This window comes from Pristis pectinata, chromosome 4 (genome assembly GCF_009764475.1).
Source record: "Pristis pectinata isolate sPriPec2 chromosome 4, sPriPec2.1.pri, whole genome shotgun sequence".
Classification (NCBI taxonomy): domain Eukaryota; kingdom Metazoa; phylum Chordata; class Chondrichthyes; order Rhinopristiformes; family Pristidae; genus Pristis; species Pristis pectinata.
The window spans coordinates 97155017-97177308 of NC_067408.1; the positions used below are offsets into that span (position 1 = coordinate 97155017).

A 22292-nucleotide genomic window follows, 5' to 3' on the forward strand; every position below is an offset into this window, starting at 1 on the left:
CTCTCTATTTGGTGGGCACTTTATATGTTTATATGGTTATCTGTTTGGTTCATCCTCTCAACATGCTGCTTTTCATTATACATTTGTTACCTTGCCCAATCATCATGCAATTTCTCCTTAATTTTCCAACTTTCCCCTCAATTGAACGCCCACTACCTCAGTCCATCCCATAAAATCCTAGGTATTTTGTTTCCCAACAGAAACTCAAGCCTATCCATGTGGAACAGTCTCCTTTCTCCCCAGCTGCCCACAGTAATTAATATCCATCTTGTATTTGCTCACAATGACATGTAAGCCACGAACCTAAACAATGGGTCCACAAACAGAACTAATCTTCATGAAGACCAGTGTCAAACAAGGCTGCATCATTGCCCCAAAACTTTTCTCAGTTTCCTTCTCACCACAATGTTGCATCTTACTACCAATAAACATCTTGTGGGAATGAAGCTTACCCAGTCTTTGGCAGGGAGAGGGCATATTGCGACAACCTAACTCTCAGCTATAGTCTTTCCTTGCTGAATTCCTGTCTGGTCCCTCTGAGTCAATGCATGGAGGGTATGCTGAGTGTCCCTCGAGGCTGACTTTCAGAGCTTAACCTTACTCACTGACTAATCCATTTTGTCTACAACTCCTTTTTGTTGTTAAGCATGTCTGCAATTCGGGCACAGTGTGATTACAAGATGCTCACTCAACATACCCAACTTGGGATGCCAAATATTTCCCCTCTGCCTATGTAGGGGCTCAATCAACATGGTGGACAAAGAAAATACTCAAAGTTTAGTACGGCTCAATTTTTACCAGTACTGGGATCAGTTAAAATATACAGGCATTCAAATAACCCTTGTAATAACCATGCATTTAGTTCACTGCCCTGGCTTGCTACCCAATACATTAAATAATAAAACTCACCACTTGGACTTGGATACTACTCATATGAGTGAACTGGCTAGGCTCACTTCAATGGTTGTAGTCTTCTCTGAGTTCTGAAGTCAGGTTTCTCCTTCTGCGATAGTTATACCCGGGTTATCACTACCAATGTACTTAATGTTTTTTACATCAATAATCCGGAATGCTGGGGCTCCTCAAACCCCAATTGAGCCAATCAGACACAGAGGAGCATGGAAATGATTGCTCCTGACAGAGTTCCCACATGGGTATCTTGACCAAGTCTTCCCACATGGATATTTCACTGTATTATTCTATACCTCTGGTTGTCCCTTATTACCATCATGACTACAAGCCCTTGTACCTGATTTTGAGTCCTTTGATACCACTGGAGGTGTTTCAGATTTTCTTAATCTCATTACAACCAAATGGTAGCTGTCTTGTTCAATTCATTATGCCTCTGACACTTTGAGCTTGGAACTCCCACCGAGAATGATGAGATAAGAGACTGTTACTTTACAACTGCATTTCATTCTGTCATGAATATCTATTTACAATCAGTACCCCACTATTTAATCACCACAGATGGCCTCTCACAACAGATCCCAACTCTCAATTCAGTGATCAGTCAATCAGTACTGGAGAACTTTCTTCCAATTAAGCTGTTGCCAATACTCTTGGGTTCCTTGGCGAATTTCACAGGCCATGAGCTAACCTTGTGTGTGGCCACTGTCCAGTCTTCTGTTTTGGGATGAGACTCTGCATCAATTCAGTTTTGGGTTGAGACTCTCCATGGGTTGATGTGCAGAGCTTCAGCCTGAAACATCAACCTTCCCTTCACCTCCACAGATGCTGCTGGACCCACTGAGTTCTTCCAGTAGTTTATTTTCTGCTCCATATTCCAGCATCTGCAGTCACTTGTGACTCCCTTCTGTTTTTAATCCGTTTTTCACAATAATTTGTCGCTCATGTAAAGTTGGCTTCTTTACCCATCATGCTCTGTAGAGGTTTAGCTGCTGGCTGTACAACTACAGCTAGGGTTATTTTTTGTGGAACAGGAGGCTGATGGGAGACTTAATTGAGATGGATAAAATTATGAAGGGCTTAAAAGAGTAAATAAGAAGGATGAATTCTCTTAGCAGTGGATGTAGATTTAAAGTAGTTGCTCGGACAATTAGTGGGGATATAAGGAGAATTTTTTTTCACACAAGGGTTGATAAACACATGAAGACAGTGACCTGCCAGGCTGCAGACCCAGTCCCAGAAGGTGAGATTAGGCTAGGCAGCTCCATTGAACTGGTAAGAACTGAATTGGTGTGAATAATCTGATTGAAGAAGTGCTATAGTGCTGATCATCCTCAAGTCTAATGTATTGACTGTTAGTTACAGAGTCTGATACTTTAAGAAAAATAAATTACTTTCAGTAGAAATGTCATTTAATGTAGGATAATTTGGATTCTGCTGGGTTTGCTAAGTTACATCTTCCATACTATTCTGAAAATGGTGTTTAAAGCCAAAGTTTTGGAAGATACATTATTTGCAATGGGCCAGGTTGGAGAAGTAGAATAGTTGAGGATTTTGTTTGGACTGTCCATCTACATTGAACATGTGACTTAATCTATGGTATTAACATTTGCAGAAGAATCAACATCAAGAAGCCCATATTACCCTGTGCAGCTGGTTATATAATCGTAGAGCCGTCACCTCGACCAAGTAAGATTGTTTACAATTATGACTAATAAGTTGATAGTCTGGTATTTTAGAGGAAATATAAATAGAATAGTGAAGCAGTTCCTTGCCATAAATATGCAGATTTTTCAAATAAAATATAACATAACACTGCATATTGTTTTTTCTTGAATTAAATGAACATTTCAGATCTGCATCCGTTTAAATCTATTACTAATTCAGCAAAATGTATTGTCTTTTTGGGTTAATATTGATCCAAAATGTTGTACATAATGAATCAGTCAATTTTCAACCAACTAGAGGTTGCATGTCATACAGGCGAGATCATGGCCAAGGTGTATTTTTGTTATTTTAATAGATGGTTGAAAATATGATTTAAAGTAAAATTGCCTTTCCTGGGATTAAACCTTCACTCCTGGTGTAGTCCAGTGGATGGAGACAGATAATCGTCAAACATATACCCAGCCTGAGCATCTCTTCCTTTGAGTTCACCTAACCAGACCTCCATAGCAACAGTAGCAATAAATAAGTGTTGATTTCTTCAATAGAAAAGAAGTGGGGTAGAACTGGTGGTCATCTAGCTACCAATCGCTGTTGTGATGCTGAAATTGTAGGTGAGAGAATTAGCAGCAATCTTAAACCTCTTCATCCACTCATTATTCATAATATCATATTTCATAAATGTATTGGTGTTGGTCCCATCAAGATGATGTACCTTCTGTTCTTGATGCAGATATCCTGTTGCAGTTAACACAGAATTGTTGATTGAGATATCTGGTACCAATTTTTGAATAAACAACTTTTCAAGCAAAGCGTTGTACAAGGAGGCTTCTGTTTGCTTCCTTAAAAATAATCAGGAATTCTGCCGTCAAACTGAGAAGTACAAAGCATGTTGATCTCATATATAGTCTGTCACTGCACTAACTCACCATCACATATGAAGCAACATATAAAGAAACAGTGTACATAGGCTGGCAGCTCAGTGCTTTTCTTCTGTGGCCCAAGAATCCTGTTCCTAGGGATTAGGTTTGGGAGACATCAGCATGATGCTTTCCGAGGACTTGAAATGGTGATACAAAACATTATGGATGGTAACATATTTAGATACTTAGTAGGACTTGGGATATGGTGGTGCAAATACACTGAAAATTCAGAAGACAATCTTGGCTGTGAAGACAGAAACAACTGCAGATGCCGGAATATGGAGCAAAAAAAAAACTGCTGGAAGAACTCAGTGGGTCGAGCAGCATCTGTGGAGGCAAAAGGGATGGTTGACATTTCGGGTCGAGTCACTGCATCAGGACGAGTGTGTAGAGGGAAGATAGCCAGTATAAAGCGGTGAGAGGGATGGGTGAGATAGAGACTGCTAGAACCAGATGAGTGGGTGGGGAGGGGCATGATGAGCAGATGGAGCCAAGTGGAGGAGGGGCAGTGTTGAGATAAAGGCTGATTGGTGATAGGTGGAAACATAAGAAAAAAGAATAAAAAGCAGGTGGGGCCAGATGGAGAGAGGGGAGGATAGAGACAGAGGCTGGCAGGTGACAGGTGGAACTAGATAAGTGAGGGCAGATGGAACAAGGTGGGGGAAGAGATAGGAAAGGTGAACCAGGGAAGAAATCCAGGTGGATAGGTATATGGATGATGGGCAGATAGAGCCAGCTGGGGTAGAGGGATGAGTTTAGGTAACAAGGGGAAGGGGAATAGGACAGGTGAACAAGAGAGAAAGGAACACAGGGGGAATGGGTTACCTAAAGTTGGAAAATTCATTGTTCCTGCCATTGGGCTGCAGGCTACCCAAACAGAATACAGGATGGTCTTCTTCTAGTTTGCATTTGACCTCACGGCAGTGGAAAAGGCTGAGGACAGCCAGGTCGATATTGGAAAGCGGAGTCAAAATCACATGCAACTGGAAGCTCAAGATGGATCTCTATCACTACACTCCTATTGTTTCAGGGATGCCCAATCAAAGCTTGACGAACAGTCCCTCATCTTCCCTCTGGACCTTGGAACATTTTCAGCAATGTTGAGTTTTGTGAATTCAGGCAATTGCCCTTCTTTCCCATCTCTGCAGATGTGGCTGTAACTTGGTTTCTTTCTTCCTCTTGTGTCTGTAACTAATTTTTTAAGTGTTTTTCTCCCCTTTGGTACTGCATGACTTGCTTAGTGGTTCTTGACTTAACTGATGTTTTAAAAATTTCAGTATATGCATAGAGTACTACAGCATAGAAACAGGTACTTTGGCCTGACTAGTCTATGCCAACCTGATCTTCTACCTAGTCCCATCTACCTGCACCTGGACCATATCCCTCCAAACCCCTCCCACCCATGTACCTATCCAAACTTCTCTTAAATGTTACAATTGAACCCGCATTGACCACTTCCGCTGGCAGCTTGTTCCACACTCTCACCACTCTCTGAGTGAAGAAGTTTCCCCTCCAATTCCCCTCGTATATTACGCCTTTCATGCTAAACTATTGAACTCTAGTTCTAGTCTCACCCAACCTTGTGGGGGAGGGGGAGGTTGGGGGAAGCCTGTATGCATTCACCCTATCTATACCCCTCATAATTTTGTATACCTCCAGAAGATCTCCCCTCATTCTTCTGTGCTCCAGGGAATAAAGTCCTAACCTATTCAGCCTTTCCTTATAACTCAGGTCCTCAAATCCCAGCAACATCCTTGTAAATTTTCTCTGCACTCTTTCAAGCTTATTGACATCTTTCTTGTAGGTGGGTGACCAGAACTGCACACACTACTCCAAATTTGGCTTCGCCAACATCTTGTACAACTTCAACATAACATCCTAACTCCTGTACTCATTGCCCTGATTTATGAATATCAAAGTGCTAAAAGCTCTCTTTATGACCCTATCTACTTGTGACTCCACTTTCAAGGAACTCTGGACCTGTATTCCTAGGCGCCTCTATTCTACTGCACACTTCAGAGCCCTGTGTAAGTCCTACCCTGGTTTGTCCTCCCTAAGTGCAACACCTCACACTTGTCTACAGTAAATTCCATCAGCCATTTTTCAGCCCATTTTCATAGCTGGTCAAGATCCCACTGCAAGCTTTAAAGCAAACTCATCACCAAACTCCGAGATCTGGGACTCAACATCTCCGTCTGCAACTGGATTCTTAATTTACTGACCAACAGACTGAAATCAGTAAGGACAGGCAGCGACATCTCTGGCACAATTATTCTCAACACTGGTGCCCCACGAGGCTGCATTCTCAGCCCCCTACTCTACTCTCTATACACTCATGATTGCGTGGCTAGATTCTGCTCCAACGCCATCTCCAAGTTTGCAGATGATACCACCGTAGTGGGCTGTATCTCAAATAACGATGATTTGGAGTACGGGATAGAGAGCTTAGTGACACGGTGTCATGACAACAACCTTTCCCTCATTGTCAGCAAAAGAGCTGGTCATTGACTTCAGGAAGGGGGGTGGTGCACATGTACCTGTCTACATCAATGTGCTGAGGCTGAGAGCTTCAAGTTCCTCAGAATGAACATCACCAATAGCCTGTTTAGGTCCAAACATGTAGACGCCACAGCCAAGAAAGCTCACCAGTACCTCTACTTCCTCATGAGGCTAAAGAAGTTTGGCATGTCCCCTTTGATGTTCACCAACTTTTATCGATGCAGCATAGAAAGTATCCTATCTGGATGCATCATGGCTTAGAATAACAACCGCTCTGCCCAGGACCGCAAGAAACTGCAGAGAGTTGTGGACACAGCCCAACACATCTCGGAAACCAGCCTCCCCTCCCTGGACTCTGTCTATACTTCTTGTTGCTTTGGTGAAGCAGCCAGCATAGTCAAAGACCCCACCCACCCAGGACATTCTCTCTTCTCCCCTCTCACATCAGGCAGAAGATACAAGAGCCTGAAAACACATACCAACAGGCTCAAGGACAGCTTCAATCCCACTGTTATGACCTTTGAACTGTTCCCTAGTACAATAAGGTGGACACTTGACCTCAAAATCTACCTCGTTATTACCTTGCACCTTATTGCCTACCTGCACTGCACTTTCTCTGTAGCTGTGACACTTTACTCTGCATTCTGTATTGTTTTACCTTGTACTACCTCAATGCACTATGTAATGAATTGATCTGTATGAACAGTATGCAAGACTAGTTTTTCACTGTATGTCAGTACAATTTACAATAATATTCCAATTCCAAAGTAACCTTCCTTGCTGTCCACTAGGCCCCCAATCTTGGTGTCATCAGCAAATTTGCTGATCCAGTTTACCACATTATCATCTAAATCATTAATGTACTTGATAAATAACAACGAACCCAACACCAATCCCTGCGGCACGCTACTAGTCACAGGCCTCCAATCAGAGAGACAACCATCTACTTCTACTCTCTGACTTCTCCCACTTAGCCAATCTTGAATCCAATTGGCTACTTCATCCTGAATACTAAGTGACTTAACCTTCTGGACCAGCCTCCTATGCAGGACTTTGCTAAAGTCCATGTAGACAACATCCACTCTTTTCCATCATTAACCTTGTAATCTCCTTGAAAAACTCTATAAGATTGGTTAGATATGACCTACCACACACAAAGCCATGTTGACTATCCCTAATCAGGCCCTGTCTATCCAAATACTTGTGTATCCTCTCCCTTAGAATGCATTCCAATAATTTACCCACGAGTGACGTCAGGCTCATTGGCCTATAGTTTCCCAGTTTGTAGGAATAGGAGGAGGTGGCAGATAAATGCGTGGCTGAGAAGCTGGTGCAGGAGGGAGGGTTTTAGATTTCTGGATCATTGGGATCTCTTCTCGGGAAGGTGGGACCTGTACAGAGAGGACAGGTTACACCCGAACCAGAAGGGGGCCAATATCCTTGCGGCGAGGTTTGCTAGGGTGGTTCAGGAGAGTTTAAACTAGTTTGTGAGGGGGAAGGGAACCGGAGGAGTAGGTCAAAGGAAGAAGGGAATGGGGAAAAGTTAGATCAAACAGGTAGAGAGGCTTTGGGGAAGGAGAAGCAGAATACAGGCTATAAAAGTAGTAAGGTAGATGGACTGAAGTGTGTTTACTTAAATGCAAGAAGTGTCAGGAATAAGGGAGATGAACTGAGGGCTTGGATAAGTATGGGGGACTATGATATCGTGGCTATTACTGAGACGTGGCTGACGTCAGGAGAGGAGTGGATATTGAATATTCCTGGTTTTCTGTGTTTTAAGAGGGATAGGGAAGGGGGGAGAAGAGGGGGAGGGGTGGCGATACTGGTCAGGGACACTGTTACGGCTGTGGAAAAGATGGATGTTGTAGAAGGATCATCTCTAGAGTCCGTATGGGTGGAATTAAGGAACAAGAAAGGAGCAGTTACTCTACTAGGAGTATTCTGTAGGCCCCCCGGTAGCAGTAGAGATATAGAGGAGCAGATTGGCAGGCAGTGTTTGGAGAGAAGCAGAAATAACAGGGTTGTTATAATGGGAGACTTCAACTTCCCAAATATAGACTGGAACCTGCTTAGTGCCAAAGGTTTAGATGGGACGGAATTTGTTAAATGTGTCCAGGAGGGATTCCTGACGCAGTATGTTGACAGGCCGACTAGAGGGAATGCCATGTTAGATCTAGTTTTAGGAAATGAACCGGGACAGGTGAAGGATCTATTGGTGGGTGAGCATTTGGGGGACAGTGACCATTGCTCCATAACTTTTAAAATTGTCATGGACAGGGACAGGTGCAGAGAGGACAAGAGGTTTTTCAATTGGGGAAGGGCTAACTACGAGGCTATAAGGAGAGAACTTGGGAGTGTAAATTGGTATGTCCTTTTTGAAGGAAAATGTACCATGGAGATGTGGTCGATGTTCAGGGATCTTATGCAGGATGTTAGGGATAAATATGTCCCAGTGAGGCAGAGAAGGAATGGCAGGGTGAAGGAACCGTGGGTGACGAGAGAGGTGGAACGACTTGTTAGGGAGAAGAAGGTAGCATACGTCAGGTATAAGCAGCAAGGTTCAGACAGGGCCCGTGAGGAATATAGGGTAGCAAGGAAGGAACTTAAGAAAGGGCTGAGGAGAGCTAGAAGGGGACATGAAAAGGCTTTGGCTAGTAGGGTTAAGAAAAATCCCAAGGCCTTTTTCAAGTACGTGAAGGGTAGGAGGATGGCTAGGGTGAAGGTAGGTCCGATTAAGGACAAAGGTGGGAGAATTTGCCTGGAGGCGGCGGAAGTGGGAGAAGTTCTCAATGAGTACTTCCCTTCGGTATTCACCAGGGAGAGGGGTCTTGATGATGCGGAAGGGAGTGCTGGTATGGGTAATGTTCTCGAGGTTGTTGATATCAAGAGGGAGGATGTGTTGAAGTTGTTAAGTAATATTAAGACAGATAAATCTCCGGGCCCTGACGGGATTTTCCCCAGGCTGCTTCGAGAGGCTAGGGAGGAGATTGCTGAACCGCTGGTAAGGATCTTTGAGTCCTCGTTGTCTACGGGAGTGGTGCCGGAGGATTGGAGGGTTGCGAATGTTGTCCCCTTGTTCAAAAAAGGTAATAGGGATAGGCCAGGGAATTATAGACCGGTGAGTCTCACGTCTGTGGTGGGTAAGCTGTTAGAAAGGATTCTAAGGGATAGGATTTATGAACACCTGGAGAATCATGGACTGATTAGGGACTGCCAGCATGGCTTTGTGAAGGGAAGATCTTGCCTCACAAGCCTGATAGAGTTCTTTGAGGAGGTGACCAGGAAGATTGATGAGGGCAGTGCGGTGGATGTGGTTTACATGGATTTTAGTAAGGCATTTGATAAGGTTCCTCATGGTAGGCTTCTTCAGAAGGTCAGAGGCCAAGGGATCCAAGGAAACTTGGCTGTGTGGATTAGGAATTGGCTTGCATGTAGAAAGCAGAGAGTTGTGGTGGAAGGAGTGCCCTCAGAATGGAAGGCAGTGACTAGTGGTGTCCCGCAGGGATCGGTTCTGGGACCTCTACTTTTTGTGATATTTATAGATGACTTAGATGAGGAGGTGGAGGGCTGGGTTAGTAAGTTTGCAGACGACACTAAGATAGGCGGTGTTGTGGATAGTGTGGAGGGCTGTCAGAGCTTACAGAGGGATATTGATAGGATGCAGAGCTGGGCTGACAAGTGGCAGATGGAGTTCAATCCGGAGAAGTGTGAGGTGGTACACTTTGGAAGGACAAACTCCAGGGCAGAGTACTGGGTGAATGGCAAGGTACTTGGCAGTGTGGAGGAGCAGAGGGATCTGGGGGTTCATATTCACAGTTTGTTGAAAGTTGCCTCACAGGTGGAAAGAGCAGTTAAGAAGGCCAATGGGATGTTGGCTTTCATAAATCGCGGGATTGAGTTTAAGAGCTGCAAGGTGATGATGCAGCTTTACAAAACTCTAGTTAGGCCACACTTAGAGTACTGTGTTCAGTTCTGGTCGCCTCATTATAGGAAGGATGTGGAGGCATTGGAGAGGGTGCAGAGGAGATTTACCAGGATGCTGCCTGGATTGGAATTATTGAATATGAGGAAAGGCTTAAGGTGCTAGGGCTTTATTCACTGGAAAAGAGGAGGATGAGAGGAGACATGATAGAGGTACATAAAATATTGAGAGGAATAGATAGAGTAGACAGTCAGCGCCTCCTTCCCAGGGCACCAGTGCTCAAGACGAGAGGTCATAGCTTTAAGGTTATGGGTGGGAGGTTCAGGGGAGATGTCAGAGGGAGGTTTTTCACCCAGAGAGTGGTTGGTGCATGGAATGCACTGCCTGGGGTGGTGGTGGAGGCAGATACATTGAACAGGTTCAAGAGCTTGTTGGATAGGCATATGGAGGAATGTGAGATAGAGGGATATGCGGGAGGAAGGGGTTAGGTAGTGTGAGGGTGGTCTGATGGACGGCACAACATGGTGGGCCGAAGGGCCTGTTTTGTGCTGTATGGTTCTATGATTCTATGACTTCACTGAACAACATCAGCTATCCTCCAGTCTTCTGGCACCTCACCCATGGCTAAGGATGTTTTAAATGTCTCTGCCAGGGCCCCTGCAATTTCTGCTCTAGCCTCCCACAAGGTCCGAGGGGACACCTTATCAAGCCCTGGGGATTTATCCACCTTAATTCACCTCAAGACAGCCAGCACCTCCTCTTCCGTAATCCGGGTACGGTCCATGACCTCACTACTCTTTTGCCTCAGTTCTATAATGTCTGAGTCTGTCTCCAGTGCAAATACTGGATGCAAAAAATTAATTTAAGATCTCCCCCATCTTTTGGCTCTATGCATAGATGACTATGTTGATCTTCAAGAGGGCCAATTTTGTCCCTTGATATCCTTTTGCTCTTAATATAGCTATAGAAACCCTATGGGATTCTCTTTCACCTTGTCTTCCAGAGCAACCCCATGTCCACTTTTCTCCCCCCTTGATTTCTCTCAAGTGTCCTTCTTGCAGTTTCTTTTGCTCCATTTATCTTTGCTCTCTGATTTCTGGTCGTTAGTTAGCTTGTCCTTAATCCATGCTAACATGTTAACCTCAATGTCATGAGCATGATCTTTATTGCAAAAGTAATGTGGTACCCTACTGAATGCCTTTTGCAAATTCCAATACACTATATCTACTATTTCCCTTTTATTCATCCTGCTCATTGTATCCTCAAAGAACTCCAATAAATTTTCCCAATGTTCCTTTCTTTAGAGTCAGCATGATTTTTTGTATTATAATTTTGTAAGTGTCCTGCTGCTACTTTCTTAAAGGATTCCAGCATTTGGTCTGATGTTGGTCTGACTGGCATATAAGTCCTGTTTTCTCTCTCCCTCCTTTCTTGAGTAGGAGTGTTACATTTACAGTTTACAATCCTATGGAACCATTCCTCACCAGTGCATTGTCCACCAGTGTACATACTTAAAACCCCAGAATGCCAGGCCATGAGGTCCAGGGACTTGGCAGCCTTAGATTCCATTGGTTTGGCTAGTATTTTTTTCTCTCTGGCGATAATTGTTTTAAGCTCCTGCCTTCCTTTTGCTCCTTGACTTTTTTTTCTGGTGTTATTGAGAGACTTTTGGTATCTCAAACAATGAAAGTAGGAGCAAGATATTTAGGATAATTAGGCTTTAGATCTGAAGTGTCAAGTTGGATAGGTATTCAAAGGCAATGCCAGAAAGAGGGTTGGATGGGTGGAGGAACTGTATGGAAGTGATATACAGTACAAACCTCCTTGTTACTCTTCTATTTGAAATGTGCCTATATCTGTAGATAATAATAAAGTCTGTGGGATTTGGGTGTGGTAGTTTTTCTGTATGGCATATGTAGTTAGTTTCTACCAAGAATGTTTAAGAACAATCAGTGGATGGTGTTGAAAATGTAGTGGGTTTGGCTTTTCCAACTTGTGTGGAGGAAATTAGATGTTTCGCAGGATTGGTTGTTGGAAAGGATCTCAGTGAAAAGGTAGAAGGCCAAGAGAGTGTGGAGAGAGGGGTTAAAATTGACATGCATCCAGTTTTTGTGTGCATCTTAAGATGACATCATCAAGGGACAGCCGGAAAATGAAGCAGAGGAGGGCCCAAGAACCCATTTATGTGAGACTTCAGGATAGTCCATTAAAGCCAAATGGTGATTTGTAGAAGTGCCACATACAGAAACGTTTGTGCAGATGACTGAAAGCTTGATTAAAATTATAAGTTTCAAAGCTTCTTGACACAGGAAAATAGGGAGGGAACTTGAGCTGAAGCCATTGGCAGCTTAAGGTTTGGCTGTCAATGGCAGCACTTTCAAATTCTGAACTATTCAAGAAGCCAGAATTGGAGGAGTGCAAATATTTTGGTCAGTTAGGAGAGCAAATATTTTGGTCGGTTAGGGCAATAGGACTGGCGAACAATGAAACCAAATACTGTGCCATGGAGGCCAGTCATTCAAAGGATGTGCTGTACTCAGCTGTGGTAAAGGCTTAGAAAGATTAAATAAAATGAAGGACACCGTGGTTACAAGTGTGTTTGCTATATTACAACAGAGATTGTATATTCCTATAGAATGTAGTTTAATGGTGGTTTGGTCTCTGATTTGTTAGATTTTGGCACTTTCATAAATAACTTCATGATGTTTGTTCAGCTTTTGGGGTGATTAGAAAATTACTCCCTCCCACTGTACAAATGTTGGTTTGGAAAGCCTAGACTAATTGTGTTTCTGAGATTCAGTACCTTGAGGCTTGTGAAATTCACTTTGTCTGTTTTAATTTGCATATCTGTAATCCATGTTAATCTTCAGACTTTGTATAATTATTAGTGATAATTTTGTGCATTTTTTGAACAGGTGAACATAATACAGAGAGAGTCAATGCTTACTTGGCAAATTTAAGCTGCAGTTACTAAACTGTAAGAATCCTGATTCAGATGTAGTTTTTAAAAAAAGAAAATGCTGGATATACTTGGCAGTTCAGGCAGCAGATGTTGGGGGAGAAACAAGGGTAACTATTTAGGTCAATGGTCTTCTGATGCAAATGTAGGCTGTTTTATTAGAGATTGCCAAGAGACTGCAGGAAGTAATTACAGTTGTATAACTACTGGTCTCTGACAACAGAACTGTTTTTAAAGAAAGAATAATAAATTTGCAGTTTATTATTCATTCAGGCAAATGTTTAACTCCAAATTACATAAAAGGTTGTAGTTTTTCTAGTTGGAGGAAAATATTCCTATCGATGAGGTATTATGAAAATTCAAGGGAACCTAGCCCAATGTTGCAACAGATTTTCAGATTTGTCAGCTCTGCATTACCAGTCATGCATGATTTGAAAATTGTAACTGTTTGTGTTGAATTAACCTGTGACTTAACTCATTTTTTTCTAATTAACAGCATTTGAGAAATCTAAAGACACATTTTTGTAGATCGAGTAGTATTTGTTCTAGAAACAGCAAGACTTGTTGGTTGAAGAGCAAGCTGTGGGATAGAAATTAATTTGTAATTCTAGTCAATTGATTGAGGTTGATTTCTGCCCAAGAGCAAATTAGTTTATGGCATTTTGCCCCTTGGATATGGGAGGGGAAATAGTTTTGCAGTGGAAATGTGAACTTTTGTATAACTGGCTTGACTGTTTTAAGGTACCAGTATTTTTTGTACAGTTGTGTTATTGCTTAAGTTATTGGAGCATGAAAAAAACATCGAGAAGAATGCTGTGTAAACTCTTTGCTTTTTGCACTGGTGAACAACATTAACTTCTGGGGAGAAATGCAGGACTAATGTATGCAATGGATTTTAAGGAGCTATAGAGAAATTTAGAATATGAAAATCATCTGTATTAAGGCAAATTTAATGTGTAGTGGAAGAAAAGACCATAAGAAGTAATGTTGAATTGACAGGTGGAGAGAGACTGAAATAATTCATTGATAATATTACGATGTCTAGTTGCTGTAATGCTGGAATTAAAAAAAACAACAGAATGCAAAGTTTCCCTTGCAAAAACAGTAAATGCTGGAAACACACAGCAGGTCAGGCAGTATCTGTGCAAAAAGAAAGAGCAAGTGTTTCTGGACCAGCATAGGTTTTTCTCCCTCCAATTTGCACAGTCTGTCTTACTGGTAATGTTACTGATTTTGTGAAGTCATGCAGTATGGGAACAGCCTCTTCCAACCCATATGCTGTAATCCTATGCTATGCCCATTTTATTCTCTCCAGATTCTGCCACTCACCTACATTGCAAGGAACAGTAGATAATACCAGAGATTCCCCCCAGTAGATAATATCAGAGATTCATCACCCTCTGAGAAGAAATTCCAACAGACTTTAGTTTTAAATGACCACCTCTTTATCTTGTAATTATAGCCCCTTGAGATCTTGTATTTCAATAAGACCACCCCTCATTCTTCTAAATTTCAAACAATACAGATCTAATTTCTTTAGCCGCACATGTAAGGAGAACCCTCACATCCCAATTAGCTTTGTGAATCTCTTGGATTGCCTTCAGTGTTGGATAATCTTTCTTGAAAGGGGTTCATAATTGCACACTATTCCAGGAGTTTCCTCAACAGTACCCTGTACAATTGTAACAATACTATTTCTAAACTCCAACCAGCGTGCAATGATGTCCAACATGCCATTTTCCTTCCTAACTACTTGCTGCAACTGCTGGCTAATTTTTTTTGTGTGATTCATGCACAAGAACACCTAGATTCTTTGTACTTTATTCATTTGCAATTTCTCATCACTTAGGTAATAGTCTGCCTTCTAATTCTTCTGTCCAAAGTGCTCGACCTTGCACTTTCCCACATTAAACTTCATTTGCCAAGTTTCCACCAAGTCACTCAGTCTATCTGATATCCTCTTTGCAACTTGCCTTCCCACCTATTCTATAAAGTCGTATACCTAGCATTATGTTTCCTTTCCCTAGATCATTAATATAAATGGTAAATATTACAACCTTCCTGTCTGAAAAGGACCCATTTATTCTGTTTTCTGTGTGATAATGAGTTTTCAATCCATGCTAACACATTTCTCCCCATACCTTATCTTGTGCACCAGCCTTTTATATGGCACCTTGTCAAATGCCTTTTGGAAATCCAAATGCATTACATTTATAGGTGCCCCCTCTATCAACTCTGCTTGTTACATCCTTGGAAAAACCAGAAAATCAGTCAAACACGACTTGCCTTTCATAAAACCATGTAGACTTGATTGGATTACATTAAGCTTTTCTAAATGACGAGCTATTTCTTCCTTTATTATAGATACCAGCATTTCGTCAGCTGTAGATGATGAGGTAACAGGCCTATACTTTCTCACTTTTTGTCTCTCTCCCTTCTTGAACAAAGCTTTGCAGTTCTGGTGACCTTTTGAAAAACTTCAACCAGTAGCTGTACTATCATTGCAGCAACTTCCTTTAATACCCTTGGGTGCAGGCCATTGGGCTTGCTGACTTGTCTGCCTTTAGTCCCATTAATTTTTTCCAGTAACATTGCCCCTCATGACAAGGATTGTTATAAATTCTTCCTTGCCATTTGAGACTAGCCCATCTATCATCCTGGGGATTTGCAGGGTCCTTCACTGTGAACACGGGCGCAAAATATTGGTTTAAATTATCTGTTGGTTCCTTAATTCCCCTGTTTCATGCTTCAGGGGTCCCACACTTACCTCAGCTACCATTTTACTTTTAATATTTCTGTAGAAAATCTTGGCACATTACTTGTGCCTCAGTTTTCTCCCTCCTTATTAGCTGTTTGGTGCTTCCTGAAAAAGTTCCCAGTCTTCTAGTCAGCCATTAGTTTTTACCATTTTGTGAGCTCTAATTTCGATTTCACATTTTCCTTGTTAACCATAGAAGCTTCATCTTTCTTATGGATTCTCTCTTTCTAATTGCACTTAAGTTTTTTTTCTGAGCATTATAAGCTTAAATATCTGCCACTGCCCGTCCACAGATCATCTGCCTACTTGTTCAGTCCACTTGAGACAACTTGTCCTTCATATCTTTACTTGCCCTTTATTTAAGTTGAGGACACAATCTTTGGACCCTGGATGTTTGCTCTCAAGCTGTATCCAGAACTCTACCACATTGTGATCACCACTCCTTTGGGATCCTTAACCATAAGATCACTTGGCACCGGAGCGTGGCGACACGTTGCAAGCTGCTCTCTACAGATCTACTCATTACCCTTACTATAATCATTCTATTGTTTTTACCTGTACTAACTCAATGTAACTGCGCTGTCTAATGAATTGACCTGTATGGTTGGTTTGGAAGACAAGTTTTTCACTGTGCTTTGGTACAAGTGATAATAATAAACCAATACCAAATACCAATACCAAATACTACCTCATTGCACATGACCAAGTCTAGAATGGTCTCTTCCCAGGTATGTTCTGTAACATATTGCTCTAAGGAACAATCTCAGATACACACCACAAATTCCTTTTCTACAGTATCCTTGCTAGTTTGATTAGTCTGATCAATATGCACATTGAAATCACCCATGATCATTGCAGTTCTCCTTTTTGCATGCCTTTACTATTTCCCCTTTTATGCTTTGTCCTACTGAGAGGCGATACTTTGGGGGCTCTATAGACTATCCTACCCATCTCTTCTTTACCCTGCTATTCATGATTTCCACCCAAGCTAATTCTACATCTGCATCTAATACCACTGCCTACCAGCATATTGATAAAACCTTCATTAACATTGTCACCTCTTCTTCTTTCCCTTTTTACATATTCTTTTGGAACCTCCTGTCCCTTTTGGTCTATTATTTTAGAACATCCTGGAATATTGAGTTCCCAGACCTGGTCACTCTGCAACAATATAATAGCTCTTAGCTCCAAATTCATTTGTTGCTATTTGTGCCATCACCACTCTCCCATGATACTCTAACACAGCCCTGACAAGAATCTTAAGAGGAACTTTATTACCCAATTGACCTAGTGCAGAATTTATTGACGTAACATTGTTTATATCTCGCTTGGATTATTTTACCATTTGCATTGATGTACTTCCTTTTCATGGAAATTACAACTAACCACTCAACTATGTTGTGCTACAACCATGCAATTTATACCTTTCTGCATTCCTTTGCATTCGTACTCTACTACTGCTTGCTGCTCTAGCTTTTGTTTCATTTTCTTCTCTAACTGCCCCCATTAACTGGATGACCGCATGACTAACCGCCATGACGAACCTGGTCTATCATTGGTATTCACTTTGCACTAGCCATCCTTGCCTTACCTTCTCTACAACTTAAAAAAAAACTAATTTGTTTTCTCTCTTCCAGTCTGAAGAGATTTTGACCTGAAATTTTAACTCTGTGTCTCTGTCCAAAGATGCTGCCTGACCTACTGAGTGTTTCCACCATATTCTGTTTTTATTTCAGATTTTCAGCATTTGTAATTTTTTTGATTTTCATGCTTGGTTTCAGTGGTCGATTGCTGAAATTCTGGTCAGATTACAGAGTCCTAAAGTAATACAGCATGGAAACAGGCCCTTTGGCCCAACTCGTCCATGCTGACCAAAATTCCCATCTAAGATGGTCCCAATTGCCTGCATTTGGCCCATATCCCTCTAAACCTTTCCTACCCAAGTACCTGACCAAATGTCTTTTAAATGTTTTTATTGTACCTGCTTCAACCACTTCCTCTGGCGGCTTCTTCTATAGACACACCACCATCTGTGTGGAGAAGTTGCCCTTCAGGTCCATTTTAAATCTTTCCCCTCTCACCTTAAACCTATGCCCTCTAGTTTTTTGATTCCCTTTCCCTGGGAAAAAGACTGTGCATTCACCCTATTTATGCCTCTCATGATTTTATACACTTCCCATAATGGTCACCCCTCAGTCCCCTGACGGTTAGCGTAACGCTATTACAGTGCCAGCGACCTGGGTTCAATTCCCGCTGCTGCCTGTAAGGAGTTTGTACGTTCTCCCTGTGTTTGCATGGGTTTCCTCCGGGTGCTCTGGTTTTCTCCCGCATTCTTTTCTTTTTCAATCTTTTTATTAGTTTTCAAATTAATACAGATTAATATATAACATCAATGTTTGTACATGTAATGCAAAGATCAGGAGAACAATCATGGCATAGATAATCAAAAAGAACAACAAAATATAAAAAAATCTGTAGATCCAACGATCTCTTAGTAAATGAATATAATATAAAAGAAAGGAAAGAAAAATATTTATTATATAAATAAAAAAAGAAAGAGAAAAAAAAACCCAAATCAATAAGAAAAATTACGAACAATATATCAAACCAAACTAAGCTAAACAGAAAAATTTCAAAAAAAAACTCAAACAAAACTGGACTAAAATTTCTCAGTAGAAACAGAGCAATATTATGTTGTCAACTCCGTTCCTCTAAGTTGGAAAGTTATTGAAAGGGGATCTGTATCATGTGAAAATATTGAATAAATGGACTCCAAATATCTTCAAATTTAAGCAATGGATCAACAGTACCATTCCCCATTTTTTCCAAGTTTAAACATGATATAGTTTGAGAGAACACCTCCCACATTCCAAAGACGTACGGGTTAGTAAGTTGTGGGCATGCTATGTTGGCGCCAGAAGCGTGGCGACACTTGCGGGCTGTGCCCAGGACATTCTATGCAAAAGATGCATTTCACTGTGTGTTTCGATGTACATGTGACTAATAAATAAATATCTCATATCTAATCTATTGTGGACAGGGCACAGGCACTCTGCAAAATGGTTGTCCGTCTGTGAAAGTTACTCAAGATAGACGGAACACAGACATACCTACACTTTGCTTTAAATACACAGACATCTGAGACACCCCATAAATAGCTCATGCTCTCCATATTCTACAGCTGGAATAAAGGATGGAAAGTACCTTTCCAATACTTTATTTCCTGGTGTAGTCCATCAAACCTGGATTGGAAACAATCATTGGTTGGAAGTTTGAATTTACAGGCTCAATAGATACACTTATTTATTTATTTTCTTCTTTTCTTTTAGCTTTCTCTAGAGAAAATGAAATCCACATGGACAAGAGGCTGTACTCACTTGAATATGAGACAATAGGTGGATCATAAACTCACAGAGATCTTTCCTGCCACCACTCTCCCATGATACTCTAACACAGCCCTGACAAGAATCTTAAAGAGGGACTTTATTACCCAATTGACCTAGTGCGGAATTTATTGACATAACATTGTTTATATCTCGCTTGGATTATTTCACCATTTGCATTGGTGCACTTCCTTGTCATGGAAATTACAACTAACCACTCAAGAATATATTGATAGCCTAAGATGAAAAATTTCTTACCATGTGTTTCTTTGCCTCTTTATTTTTAGCCACAGATCTCGGAGAATGTGTTCAGGGAATGCCAATGGTATCACCATCTGGCTTTTATTTTAAGAACCAGTGGATGTCAACAACCTGTAATATTCGGCACTTTGTTACTCCTGCAAGTATTACAAAATGCCTTCATGGGAAAAAGGTTCATCTGTTTGGAGATTCCACAATACGCCAGTGGTTTGAATACCTGACTGCATATCTTCCTAGTTAGTATGATTTGTCACCCTGTCTTTGTGTAAATTTGTCTGACTTATTTAAGTATAAAACTGAAAGAAGAAAAATAGTTAAACTGCTCTTGTAGAACTTATAAACAAGAAGGGGAAGGTCACTCCAGTGGGGATATATTATAGACCCCCCCCCCCCAATAGTCAGCGGGAATTTGAAGAGCAGGAGTGTAGAGAAATTAAGATATTTATTCAAAACACACAATGAAATGCATCTTTTTGCGTTACTGAGAATGCGCTGGGGGCAGCCCACAAGTGTCGCCACTCTTCCATCACCAACATAGGTGCCAACATCCTAAGCTGTACGCCTTTGGAATGTGGGAGGAAACCGGAGCACCTGGAGGAAACCCACGCAGACATGGGGAGAACGTACAAACTCCTCAGAGACAGCAGCGGAATCGAACCTGGGTTGATGGCACTGTAATAGCGTTACGCTAACCGCTATACTGTAAGAATAATAGGGTGGTATTAGTGGGAGATTTTAACTTTCCCCGGTATTGACTGAACTACCCAGGGGAACCTCAGGAAACTTTCCTGGACAGTGTGCAATTTGTGAAATGTGTCCAGGAAAGTTTCCTGAGTCAATATATAGAGGGCCCTACTTGGGAGGGTGCAATACTGGACTTTCTCTTAGGAACGAGGCAGGGCAAGTAACTGAAGTGGCAGTCAGGGAGCACTTTGGCTCCAGTGACCATAATTCTGTTAGGTTTAAGATCGTGATGGAAAAGCATATGACAGGTCCACAGGTTTGATTCATAAACTGGAGCAGGGCTAATTTTGGGAGAATTAGGCAGGATCGAGCAGAGGTCAATTTGGTGAACCTGTTTGAATGAATTGAATGACAAGTGGGAGGCTTTTAAGAGTGTGATATCAAGAGTCCAGAAGCAGCATGTTCCTGTTAGGGTGAAGGGTAAACCTGGCAAATTTAGGGAACCCTGGCTGATGAGAGATGTTGAGGCTCTGGTCAGGAAAAAGAAGGAAACATACATTGTGTTTAGGAGGTCAGGGATGAGTGAATCCTTGATGACCATAAAAAGATTAAGAATACTTTTAAGAGGGAAATCAAGAGGGCAAAGAGAGAGTATGAGATGGATCTGACAGGCATGGTTAAGGACAAACCCAAGAGGTTCATATAGTTATATGAAAAGGGTGACTAGGGAGAGAGTGGGACCCCTTAGAGATCAGCAGGCTATGTCTTGAGCCACAGGAGATGGGTGGGATTTTTCATGAATATTTCCCCTTGGTGTTTACTGAGGAGAAACTCATGGTAGCTCAAGAGATAAGGAAAAAAGTGGTGATCTTTTGGAGGACATTTGTATTAACAGGGAGGAGGTATTTGCAGCCTTAAAGCATATTAAGGTGGATAAATCCCCAGGGCCTGACCAAGTGCATCCTCAGACTCCATGGGAGGCTAGAGAAGGAATTGCACAGGCCCTTGCGGAGATATTTGTTTCATCGTTAGCCACTGGTGAAGTTCCCAAAGACTGGAAATGTCATTCTGTCGTTTAAGAAGGGTTAGCAAGGACAAGCCAGGGAACTACATCCAGTCAGTCTGACATCAGCTGTGGGGAAGTTACTGAAGGGAATTCTGAGGGAGAGGATCTACCAGCATTTGGAGAGACAGAGTCAGCATGGCTTTGTGCATGGAAAGTCGTGCTTGATGAACCTTCCAGGATTTTTTGAAGGGGTACCAAAAAGGGTAGATGAGGGTACGGCAGTGGATGTTGTCTATTTGGACTTCAGCAAGGCCTTCGACAAGGTCCCGCATGTTAGGCTGTTCTGGAAGGTTAGGTCCCATGGAATCCAGGGAGAGCTAGTTGGGTGGATTCAAAATTGGCTTGGAGGTAGGAAGCAGAGGGTGGTGGTTGAAGGTTGCTTCTCCAAATGGAGGCTGGTGATTACTGGTGTGCCGCAGGGGTCAGTGTTGGGACCCTGGTTATTCATTAATTATTTGAATGGTTTGGATGCGAATGCACAAGGCTTGATCAGTAAGTTTGCAGATGACATGAAATTAGGAGGTGTTGTTGATAGTGAAGAAGGTTATCATAGATTACAAAGGGATTTTCATCACTTAGGGAAGTGGGCAGAGGAGTGGCAAATGGATTTCAATACAGATAAGTGTGAGGTGATGCATTTTGGAAAGTCAAACCAGCGTAGGATTTATACTATGAATGGTGGGGCACTAGGGAGTGTAATGGAACAGAGGGACCCAGTAGTACAAATACATAGTTCATTGAAAGTGGTGTCACAGGTAGACAGGGTGGTGAAAAAGGCATTTAGCACACTGGCCTTCGTCAGACAGAGCACTGAATATAGGAGCTGGGACATGATGTTGCAGCTGTACAAAACTTTGGTGAGGACGCACTTGGAGTACTGTGTACAGTTTTGGTCACACTGTTATAGGAAAGATGTGGTTAACCTGGAAAGAATGCAGAAAAGATTTATGAGGATGTTGCCAGGACTAGAGGGCCTGAGTTATAGGGAAAGGTTGGCCAGACTAGGTCTTCATTCCTTGGAACATAGGAGAATGAGGGGCGACATTATAGAAGTGTTTAAAATTATGAGAGGCATGGATAAGGTGGATGGTAACAGTCTTTTCCCCAGGGTAGGGGAGTCCAAAACTAGGGGGCATGGGTTTAGGGTGAAAGGGGAAAGATTTAAAAGGGACCTGAGGGGCAAGTTTTTCACGCAGAGGGTGGTGAGTATATGGAACGAGCTGAAGTGGTTGAGGCAGGTACAATAGTATCATTTAAGAAGCA

At 41.9% G+C, this 22292-nt stretch overlaps 1 protein-coding gene across 1 annotated transcript in view; it reads left to right on the forward strand.

Moving 5' to 3' along the window:
• LOC127569674 (NXPE family member 3-like) overlaps positions 1 to 22292 on the forward strand; it is a 31299-nt gene that overhangs the window by 5447 nt on the left and 3560 nt on the right. Inside the window, exons 3-4 of the mRNA XM_052014474.1 lie at positions 2525 to 2598; positions 19306 to 19515. Of these exons, the coding sequence (XP_051870434.1) occupies positions 2525 to 2598; positions 19306 to 19515 (284 nt within the window). The remainder of the gene's footprint in view (positions 1 to 2524; positions 2599 to 19305; positions 19516 to 22292) is intronic.